The sequence below is a fragment of the Coloeus monedula genome (genome assembly GCF_965178545.1).
Source record: "Coloeus monedula genome assembly, chromosome: 4".
Lineage (NCBI taxonomy): Eukaryota > Metazoa > Chordata > Aves > Passeriformes > Corvidae > Coloeus > Coloeus monedula.
Genome location: NC_138784.1, coordinates 2,251,228 through 2,263,488, shown reverse-complemented (window position 1 = coordinate 2,263,488; position 12,261 = coordinate 2,251,228). Strand labels below are relative to the sequence as shown.

The window sequence follows — 12,261 nt, the reverse complement described above, 5'->3', positions numbered from 1 at the left end:
AGAAGGAAAATAAATAGACATGAAAAGAAAGACAAAGACAAGAGACCTGGCTCCTTGTAAACTTGTTTGGATCCCAGAAAAATTTCCTAGAACAGATGTTAAGACATGGAAAAAGCACAGGCCAGACTTGGGACTTAAGCATGTAATTTAACTGCCTCCAGTAACATATTACAGGGAGAAAGCACTGAGTCTGACATAACTTGGATTGCCAGCAGGACCAGATGGTTTGCTTAAATCACAAGCTAATAAACCTTTACACAAAATAAGAGGGAAATGAATTATGGTTTCATCATAGCCCCATTTTCGTTAAAGCAGTAGGGTGGCTTTAAGGTACTCTTAAAGACTGTATCCAAGACACTTAACTAAATTCTTAGCTATTCTGAATTAAGGGAACAAACTTCAAATTCCTATAGGTATTGGGAAAGCTGTTAGGCATAGCTTTTTTAGAGCTAAAAATATCAGAAGAAAAGGAGAGAAATCAGTAAACAATAACAAGAAATCTTCCTCTCCCTCAGTAAAATTATAGTGTAGTATCTGATTTGTAAAGTAAGGACAGCCCTCAAACACAAAAACAGCTGAAAAGCTCTGCCCCACTGAGAGCAGAAGGGTGTAAAGCAGAATGGCTCTGTCCCACCACAGGCTCGAGCTCTGACTTCAATTCAAGCCCCTCTTATTCAGCACCAGGGCACAGGATGCAGTAATCAAGATGTGTCTATACATCACTTTCACCTGCATCTCAAAGGGGATGCCAGACTCGCAGCACCCCTTTTGCCAAAGTCAGCTGTGTACAGCATTCGAGGACTGTGGCAGACTGCACATGGACAAGGAGTTCTGTTTGCAGTAAAGAGGGGAGTTAATGTTGAAGCTGTGAAATGGCTGGTGGATTATCAGCTCTCCACAGAAAAGGCAGGGTCTTTCGATCATTTGTAATACACAGCAGTCATTTTAGGCATAAACTTTGTCTTTCTTTTCATTACCGTATACCTTTCTTAAGTTTTTGTGCTTTTTTTTTTTTTTTTTAGGTTGTTTGTATTTTGTACATTCAGCATCCATGATAAAATAGTGTCTTGGTGGCTTAACAGAACTGGTGCCACTGTTCTGTTCTTACATTATTAAATGGGAAAAAGGAGAGGAGTGAGATAAAGAGAACAAAAGCCTATGGTCTGAAAATCTGCAGGATACTGCAGATGAGTGCAACTTTTCTTATCACTGTGAAACTGAGATATTTAGACAGCTGATGTCTCTTATTTCCATGAGCTGGTCTTCCAACAAAAACTTCATTATAAAAAGAGCATCTGATTATAAAAAGAGTTAATGCTCTGTATTGCTCCTTAATGTCTCCATTGATGGCTCTAGGCAATGAAGAGCACCAGTGAGATCGAGCAGATATCTGACATTACCGTGTTACTCCTGCAGAAGCCACACAAACATAAACAAAGAAGCCTCTGTCAAGGGGTCTGTTACTTGAGTATCCACCAAGTGCTTTTTGCTCATACTCTGAGAGCGCTGAGCTTTTGTATGAGAAAGAGGAATCGGGATTCACAGATGTTTGGAAAAGAGAAAACTCCTGAGCCTTCAGGACTCAATAAGTCACAGCTGTGTCCTGTTAGGATGTTCGGAGGTAGCTTTGACAGTTGTATCTCCTAAATGTGGGCTATAACCTACATAAATAAGCAACAGCCTACTGCTGGGACAAGAGCTCTTGAGAAGGAAACAATAATTGCCTCTGCTTAACACAAACAAAATATTTGAGTCAGGCCTTGAAAAAAAGTGAAAACTGAATTCTTATTTCTACTGAGGAAAAGAAATCTGATTTAGTCACTGTTATCTGAAGACTATAACAAGTTACAATTCCATTTCTACACTTTCCTCAAGTGAAACCATTATCCAATGAAACATTCTCATTATGTTTCTTAACCCATGCAAACATACATACAAGGAAGCTGTCCTATTTTACTTTACACCGTCTATAGTCTCAGGAAACTGTCTTGTGTTTATCTTCCATGGCTAACAACGAGTCTCTCCCACCCCTTGGGAATACAGCAGCAATCACTAGGAATAACAATCAATCTTGAAAAAACCTGGATTTTGATCACCTTTTAAAAATCTCTACAGAGGCAGAGACACACGAATGCAGCACATGAAGCACATTCAGTGGAGCGCTGCACACGCTCACTTGGCACAATTTATCACATCCAAACAAAAGTCTCGAGATCCATGGTTAATTCATGATACTCCAGCCACAACTCTAAACGTGGCCATCTTCAAAATAAATCGCCCTTTCTTATGTTACATCTACAGCTGCTAAAGTAGAAGCGAGACTAATTGCCCAAGGTTTTTAGCAGTTTTTCACCAGCTTTCTGCAGACCATGCTGATTTCCATTTTGCTGCATTTTAGACAGTTTCAGGTTAACTAGGATATGTCACTATGGCAGACAGTTTAGACCTAACTGAGTAATATTCAAAGTAAATATTTAATGCTGCGCTACACAGCATAGCAAAGACTGTCAATTTATATAGCACAGATTGATTTTCCAAAGAGAAAAATTCTGGGATGATGTATTAACTCACTGCAAGCAGTGAAAAACGTTATGCTGATTCCATATACAACTTTAACACTCTTTTCCCAAAAGACATTAAGGATCATGAACATAAATAAATGAAAGCACATGCACTGCCATGTGAAGGTTGAACATGTGGCAAACTGAAGAAGCACAGTCTCATTGGCAAGCTCACGAAAGTTTCCACCTCTAGAAACTTGTGGAAGCAGATCTTTAGCATTGTAGTTAACAGAAAGCAAATAGCAGAACATAACTACAATAAATAAAAAGAACTTCCACTATTTGGAGCCAACTGAATTCAGGCTGCAATTCAGTGAAGGGTTTGAAGGAATCCAATGGTAAACAGCAGCACAGGAAAGTCTGGAAGCTTTTGTGTGAGTAGGAAATATTTCAAATGAAGAGGCATCCTCAATTTAATGAGCCTCAAGCTTGTCACTTTCCTGTATTTTTCTATATAGCAGAATGCTATGGAAAGGAAAACAGCTTCTCTTCTTGCACTTCATGGATTTTGGGGAAAAATCAATTATGTCAGAAAAGACCCATATATTTTTCAATTTATGAATCTAATGTTCAAGTATAATGAGCTTTTCTAATGCTTTAATCTACATTATTGTATCACACCTGCATTTAAGATCACAGTTAAAGAATGCAACTGGAAAAGAAATTTAAAAAGAAAAAAGCACAGGACTAGTTTAAACAAATATTAACACAAGTATTTGTGTGGGTCCTTATGATTAATGTAACCAAATCTGCAAGAATTTGGTTTTCTCTTGAGCCACAACAAATAAAATGCTGTCTAGAGGTAGGTGCTTAAGAAAAGAATATAACAGGCAGAGAGATGCCAAGATAGAGCTTTGTCTGGAATGTCTGACTATAATAAAAGGCATAACATGAAATTGGTATTTATCTATTAAACAATAAAAAGGGATAAAAATACAGACGAAATTATCTTAAAATCGGCACTTGAACCAAATTTATATATAACAGTTTCCATCAGTATTTCTCATTTCATTAAATGAAAAGGTGACTTATATGGAGAAATGCTCAATGTATATTTTGCACAGAGGTTAATTATCCTTTCAGTGTCCCCAATTCTCCTGAAAGTCATCAAATTTTAACTACTTTGCAACCTTAAACAAGAGCAACAAATTAAACAAAAACAAAGTCATCATCCCTGGAGGACTTTAAAAGACAGGTAGATGTGGTGCTTAGGGACATGGTTTAGTGGTGGGCTTGGCAGTGTCAATGGTTGGACTCCATGATCTTGGAGGTCTTTTCCAACCTAAACAGTTCTATGCTTCTAAAAGATTTAGAAGTTTTTTTGTCTATAATGTTAGAAAAAGATCTCTGCCTCAAAGTCATTAGGCATGATTTTCTATTCATCATTTCTCTCTCTATTCATTCTTCCCATCTGGAGGCAAAAAGAACCTCCCAAGCCCCCAGCTCAGCACAGCTGAACACAACTAAGACAGAAAAATTCCACTCTTCCAGCTCTTAAAAGGTACATTACTGAATGCAGAGGGAATTACATACCAAATTACCTCTCCCTTGCAGGGAGTGTTACTCAGTACAAATCTGCGTATTTTTAAAGGAAAGGGTTATGTAATCCATTGAAATACCTGGGGAAAAGAAGTAACATTAGGGAGATGCAGTGCTCCTAAAAATTACTGCAGACATATTCACTGACAAGGACACAGTGCATGGTGAACTTCAGTTACCCAAAATGCTTTCTTTACCCAAAGCAGAACAATCAGACAGAAGAATAAAGTAAATCTCTTGGAAAACAATGGTAAGATTATACTTTGGGCTGACACTGACTTAAAAAGCTCTTAAAATTTTCTATCAGTAAAAAAAATTAAAATACAAGGTTTTAGCACAGAGTTTTATTTAATATGGACTAAGTACACAAATTACTTTGCACATGTACATATATACACACACTCAAAAGCCAAAATGATTTTGGCAGACTTTTACAGAAAAGAGCTTTTCAGAATATATTTAAGGGAAGTTCAGCCAAAGAACTGTAAACTCCTTAGAAAAATCATAGAAAAAAACTCCAGTACCTTCACCCCAAACCATACCTTGGATTACTGCCTTGATCTCCCATCTCTTAGTTTATCACATTTCCCATTATGAGATACAGAAGAAAAGATAAAAACATTCATTTAAAGCAAACTGTCCACCAGGTACTACAGAGCAGTCAGAACTCTGACATTTCTATGGTGCTCAGAAAACATCTATAGGTAAGTGGTTCAGAGAAATTCCACTTTCTAGTCTTCATTTACAGGGACCTGCAGGAAGTCACTTAGTGTGTCAGAATTTGTGCTGTGAAATAATTCCAGTGCTCAATATACGTGAGAAAATATTTCAGATCTATTTCAGCAACAGAATGCTCGGCAAAGAAGGTACGTCTTTTATTTTATTTTGCATTTTTAGAAGGTACTTGATAGGATACGGTCCAATATATGATAAATCTGTGGTAAATGTAGTTTCTATTCTATTCTTACAAGGAATTGTAGTCTAAATAATATTTGCTAGAAAGTTAAAACCAGAATGGTGTTCTGATGGAAGTGCAAATGACAGGTACCATTCAAAACTTGGTGAGAATTTCTGTACAGTAACTTACAGATAAGACAGAAAAGGCTCTTAGAGGCTCTACTCTACATCCAAACCCTTGCAGACCTTGTATTTACAGTAGGGAAACAGGAGAGAACTGTGAAGGAGGTACTGGTTAAGTTATTAACCTATTTCATGTTTATTTTTCCTTAACAAACAGATACAAATCTGATATGTAAGATATGTGATAGAGAATTTCAGCAGTCTTGTTATCAACACATTTTACACATAATGTGTACCTGAAATAATATTAAATCCTGCTGAAATAATTTATAGAGACAGTGGGAGAAAGGAATGAGCATAAGAAAATACATTTAAACAATACATTACTTTTACAATATTCAGGCTTTTATTTTTTCCTTAAAAAGGGAAAGCAGAAAAATCTGCCCTGTGCAGGATAAAAAGACACAGTGTATGAACACAGATACGGCTATTTATACATCTACGTACTTAACCTCATTTGAAATGTTCCACTGAGAACCATAACTTCAAAAAAAGTTGATGGAAGGTGTCAAGATCAGACTGCCAACTCAAAAATTTCAGTTTAAGTAGCTACTTAAGGAAGGAAGGAATGACGAGGTAATGGTCATTATTTTATGTGTTTATTTGCCATTACATTTTAGGGTAAGGAGTTAAATGTTAGCTGATACTATACAGAGAGTGCATTTAACCAGGAGCTGATATTCGTGAGGGAACAGAGCTGCACTACTATCAGCAGAAGCGCTATTTAAATGTCTAAAATCTTCTGCTTTTCAAATTTGAAGGAAATAAAATAAGCCAGAGAAATATATGCTGTGGTCAGACAATGCACCATCTCACTCAAAGAAACAGTAGCCCATTGTAAAGGCTGCATTGAGTTTCTGCTAAAAGTATTTTTAGTAATAATACTAAGCAATTCCTGCCTCCACTTCTCAGTCCTGCCCCCACAGGTCAACGTTTCCTCAGATGTCCCTCAAGTTCTGCATGGGGATCCATGAACCAGGTCAGTGAAGTGCTTCACATGAAAAAATCCCTTCAAAGAATAAGAGTTGTTACCATTAATTAGGTCACCGCTCTATTTCACAACACAGCCTCACAATGACCTTGGCTGGGAAAACAGCAGGGATGTGCACTCAAGTATGGGGATGAAAGTGAGCAAGGAGAAGGAGAGCATGAAGTATCTTAGGTCAGAAGATATTTGTGAACTATGCCCTCCAATAAGGAGGGCTCAAAATGCCAGTAATCCTATTGTGCTCCTTGAGACAAGAACCTGTTGCTAATTATTGATCATCAGTCACAGAATATGAACTCGGGTTTCACTTTGTTTCACTAAAGGGGTCTCATTCTTTCATAAGGATCAAAGCACATTTCCAGCATTGTCCTGGGAATGGTGCTGATTAAGACTCAATTCATGCAAAGGATAACCTCCTGCTTCCTGCTGCAGGAGAAGGGATAGTAAGACGCACCAGGACAGTGAAAGGGTTTGTGAACAAGACAGGGCTTCTTGTCAAAGAAAACCTCCAACATTTTTTCCTAGCGAGCAAAATTACAGCTGTATTTCTGAGCAGGGAAAAACTTCTCTATAATTCTTCTTTTCCCCCCTGATGAACATAACGATAGCCTTTCTAAAATAAGCTCAGGTTTGGTTAATGCAGAAATCGTGTCTGAATCTACATTTACCATCTCTACTAAAAAACCCCTTTATGACAGAAGCATTTATCCGAGAAGTCCTACCTTCAGCCTTATGGGCAGTACTTACAAAGAAGTCTCCACACACCTTCTGACCTTCCACACAAAGGGCTGCACTAGTGGGACCAGCCACAGTACTACATAAGCCCACAGCTGTAAGCAATTCACAACGATATTTACACAGAGGATTCAGCAGGTGCACCAGCAAAACCAGGTGATGACTATTAGAAAGAAAGGCTTGAAGAACTTTCAAGCCTTCCCATCTGTGCAAGACTGCCTCATCTGCTTTCCGTACAGCAGGGTTTCTGCTACACAGATCAGCAGGGATACTAAAATGATGCCCAATTCAATGGGTGCTCTGCTCCCAGCAGGAAATGCCTGATTCTATTTTTGGGAAAGATGAAAGAAAGAACAGGTCTAAAATCCTGAAATAAACAGAAAGCTTTAGTCAGCAGGAGACGTCTTGCATACACAGATTGTGTATTAACACACTTAACCCACTGTCACAGTTAATACACACTGACAGGATATTTTCAAACACTAGATTACAGAGAGCAAGATTTTAATCTATAATGGATATATGAGAACTGTGAAATGCAGTGGCCTTCGTGGACACTGTAATTCAAAACTGAAGCCTATAAAATAGCACAACACCACACACCATGAGATGATGGAGGGTAGGATTACACAACACGAGGCTACAATAACAACACTAAATATTGGGGCAGAGGCACACTAATGAGATGTCCTCATACCTTGAGCCACCTAAAGCAAAAATGGTTGACCTCATGCACTGATTCATTAAAAAGCTTCAGACAGGCAGTGAAGTGGCAGAATGGTAGAAAACAAGATAAAAAAGAGAGGAAAGAAAAAGCATGCAATTAAAAAGCAAATTATAATCAGTTTGAACAACAACATTTTAAAAATCACACACATCACTCACACTTGGTCTAAGAATATTCATAACCTATTATAGGGTTTGTGAAAGTCAATGGATCTGCCATTGATAGTATATGGAACATAGAGTCTTGCATTTTAAAACTCTAAAATTATCTGTGCTTGTCTTTCAAAATTCTACAGAGAACTTCCACAGAACATAATAAAACAAAAAGGGCATTCTTTAAAAGTAATTGAAGGAATATGCACTGAAAAACATTTGAAGGGAAGTCTCCTCTGCACCTTGGAAAAGCAGCTGCTTGCCACCACTTTAAATACACCTGACTGTATTTAACTGATACCAAACCCAAAATCCTGGCGGACAAAGTGGGGCACAGCAGGCCTTGCAGTGCTGACTGGAATAAAGCTCTCCAGAGCCTTTTCTTCTGTGCTGATTTGTTGCTCATATTTAAAAACGGTAACTGGTCAGAACTGGCTGTTTAGTTATGTTGCAGTAAGACACTACTGTCACAGATGTCAGCTTTTCTGTCTTCCAGTGCTTTTCTGTCTTCCAGTACTGCTGCTCCCACTCCATCCTTCTTTCTCCTCCTCACCTCCATATGCACTGCTACATCCAAGTTAATTTCTTTTTTATGCTGTTACCTACCATATTCCACCAATCTTTATCCACAAATCTCACTTGTCTTGGCTCTCTTCCTCTCTTCTTAATCTCTCTCTTGACCCTGATGGTTTATTGATCTTCAGGCTGTGGATTTCCCTGCCTTGTCTCATTTTTAAGATGTTACACCCAATTCCAATGTTTTAGTTTTAATATTTATATATATTATATATTTTTATAATTATACTTTTTTAATATTCTTTGAGCACCAGCTTCTAGGTGCTCAAAGAATACAAAAAGTCACTTTGTCTTGTAACTAATTAATTAAAATATTATAACATCCTAGGCATCAAATCACATACTAGTTTGATTTTGAGGCACATACTAGTTTTGTGCCTCATCAGAGAACCCAGTGCTTTGTTAGATGTATTTTCCTTTCAAGGAGATCTAATCTTCGAAGTGGCATTCACTACCCAGTTAACATTTCTATTTCATGCAATTTTTTTATAGGCTATAAGAAGTTTGGAAAGAAGGCATTCTTGAAAGTGTCTAGGATCTGATACTGATCAGATACTGTCTAGGATCCTAAAGTACGGCAACAAGAATTATCCTCAATATGTCCATCAGCAAACAGGTGAGCTTGACTTTAGCCTAAAGAGCGTTTTCTTCTGGAAAACTCAGATTCTTACCTTTTTTTCATTAAAGCCTGTGATACAATACATGTTAAGAAAAACCTCTTAAAACGTTTAGAAGTGCACTTGGTCAGAAGAGTTGTTAAGTAAATAACAAAGACAAGGAGATTCCTCCCCTGAAATGCAACTAACCAAATGCTCCTGTTTGCTAATTACTGTCATAAGGAACAGTGACAAACACTGTAGAGGCTCACAGAGAGTGCCAGTCTCAGCTTCTGCTTCACAAGCTTTAGCAAAGTCTCACAGATTTATTCATCACTTATGGTATGCTTTCTTGATGATTACTCACCTGAGTTAAAAACGAGCATGTCCATGAGTCTTCAGAGTCATCTCATCAATGGCAAAAAATCAATTAATGCATAAAAGTTCCTACTTGTGGCTTCAGTACACAGGTGCATATTTTCTGAGTGCATGGTTGGCTCAAGCCAAGGGATTTGTCTTTTTAACCAGTTGTTTTGCAAGTGCAAGGAGATTGTGGTCCATAAACACAACCAGGCTAGTAAAAATCATTGTCTTTCAAATATATTCAATGAACAAGACAGTAAACCTAAGTATGCCTTACACGCAGGAAGGCAGCTTTGTCAGGCAAGACAGATCAGAAGTTAGTACTTAAACCAATATTTCAAAAGCTATCTCAGGATACCTTGTATTTTGATTTTAATTTCAAGAAAATCTTACCTATGAAATACAACTTATTATGAAGGCTTTGCAGATTTTATGAGTTCTGTCACCTAATGCTGGAACAGACACAGAGGATCATCAAAGAAAGCCAGCTCTGTTTCAAGCAGGAAAGCAGGGAAATTAGTACTTCACTGTCTGGTTACCTTCCTAGGAGGACTACCAGTGACTTAACAAGATTGCAGACCTGTTTCTCAGCATTGATCCTGGCTGACTCCTCTTGTGCTAGCACCATTTCCCGCTCTGCAGTTATCTGAACACTTTCTCTGAGTGCCTCTTCCAATTCTTCAATCCGATCATCCTTTTTACGCAGATTGTCCTGGAAAATGACGGGAGACTAGGTGAAGATGACTTGTTTGGAACTATATATAGCCTTTTATCAACCATGTTTTAAGCCAACCAAAATGTGTTTCTCCCTCCCAAGGCGCAATTGCAGGCAAATAATCTTCACACAAAGGAAAGAATGATGAAGGGATGTAAGAGTAAGAGGAAGATCAAAGTAAAGAGAAGGAGAAAGCCAGCAAAACAGGACCTCAAAGCAAGAGTGCTTGCCTGGTGTGGATATACCACAGTCCTGTCAGAATATACAGCACAGAGAAGCAAGGATTGTTGGAAAATAAGGATTAGTAAGCAGTTCTGAAGCACAGAAGCCAGAAGCAGCAGGAAGGTAGCAGGCATTCAGAATTGCCTGTTTGCTTGCACATTCAGCAGCAGGCATGGTAAGAAGGGAAACAGCACTGCACTTTGGAATTCACCATTTCCAGGTTAAGAGGGAGAAATGCAAACATCGACCCAATAGTTTTCCACTGTTCAGATTAAGCCTTAAAGAAAGTTTTTACATCAAAGGCTCTCTAGGAAATATGAAGGATTCATCTGGGCTGTCTGAATCTCAGATATTCAAGTATCAAGACTCCCTAAACACTTATTCTTTGATTAAGAGCATCTTCACAGCTGTGAGTTCAGCTGTGCCTCATATGTTCAGACCACTGAAGAAAACTGTACTGCTCCCCAGAAAATATACTGTTTCATTGCTTTCTAAAAGCAGAATAACTTATAAAAATATATATATACAAAATAGTGATATTGTTATTTGTAAAGGAGACTCTCGTAACTTTAGTCTTGCAAGGAAAATAAATGTGTATCTCCTGCTTCTGCAGAAGCAGCTTGGGCAGAAGGCTGCAAAGCAGGCTGTGCATACATGAATGCCCTGCACCATGGCTGCTTAACAAATCCACTGCAAGGGCGCAGCTTGACAGAAGATTTCTGCATTTCTTGTCTTGCAGATCGCTTTAGATCACAGGGTTCAGACAAGATATTAATGCATACTGAAGTTAATGCATGGCTTTTTAGCCATCTCAGCAGCAGTGGAAGAATCAAAAATGCTTTTCTTTGTTGGCATTTTTCTCTTTGTCAGATGTACCCCTTTGGCTTCTGTCCTTTTTTATTTAGAATTGTAATTTTCTACTGATACCCTGAAAGAGTTTTGTACCATATAAAGAATAAGGTAAAAGAAGGCTGACTTGGGAAAAAACTGACCTTGCAACCGTCATAATGAGAAAATTAGTCACTGGAGTTTAACAAATGAAATCTGACTTATTCCTTGAACCCTGCTTTCTAGGACCATATCCCCAAAGACAGTTGTATGAAAACAATTTCTGACAGTCTCAAAACTGCCCCTTTCAATGAGAGTGTTCAAGCAGAGATGCAAAGCTTTGTATCAGACTAGTGCAGGACATCTGGCACCACTGCCCCGGTAAAGAGCAAGGCTGGTGTTCAACCACCAGCACAGGCAGCAGCAGTAGTTAGGCTTTGCAAGCAGAGGAGCTTTCTGCTGATGGGTACATTCCAAGGTGGAGTCACAGGGCAAGTAATTGCTGTTTTCTAAAGAAACAAATGGAGAGATCTACATTTCAAAAACAGGAGTTGCTTAACATGTTTTCATACTTTCTGAATTTTTTAGGAACACTGATAACATCTTCCAAAATGACTTTATGGTTATGATAAGCCTAAATGAAGTCTCATCAAAAAGATGAGTAACAAGGTTACAAAATGCTCTGCAAAGAATACTGACCGTGTCAGACATGGGAAATATTTATTTGCCTATCTGCATTACAGAATAATTATGAACTTTACTTCTTGATACATCATTCATGGACAGCCAAGTGAACGTGTAGTTCTCTGTGTCAATTAACAGAAGTGAGAATTGTACATTTGAACAGCTGCATTTAAAATGGAAACGCCTTTAAAATAAGAATGCAGAATAAAACGTCCTAACACATGGTATATCCACTCTTCATTCCAGGCAAACATTTCAGAGGTGAATTCAATGTATTAAACAGGACACTATATAGTGCTCTATTCAGACAGGTGAATTCTTGAAGGACAGGAGGAAGAACAACTGGTGATACCAAAAATACAGTGCCACGTTACCTGCATTTGAAAAATATACATCCATATGTAATTAATTTTCCTAAAATAATACACAGACTTTTACATATATAGTAGAGAGTTGCAAGTTAAAAAGTCCAGTGCTGACTTAGAATGAATTGCC

The 12,261-nt window shown here is 38.0% G+C and overlaps 1 protein-coding gene across 4 annotated transcripts in view; it reads right to left on the bottom strand.

Annotated features, from left to right (window-relative positions):
• ERC1 (ELKS/RAB6-interacting/CAST family member 1) overlaps positions 1-12,261 on the bottom strand; it is a 284,042-nt gene that overhangs the window by 106,797 nt on the left and 164,984 nt on the right. For all 4 annotated transcript variants that reach the window (XM_082280692.1, XM_082280694.1, XM_082280695.1 and 1 more), the window contains one exon: positions 9,898-10,029. In XM_082280692.1, the coding sequence (XP_082136818.1) occupies positions 9,898-10,029 (132 nt within the window). The remainder of the gene's footprint in view (positions 1-9,897; positions 10,030-12,261) is intronic.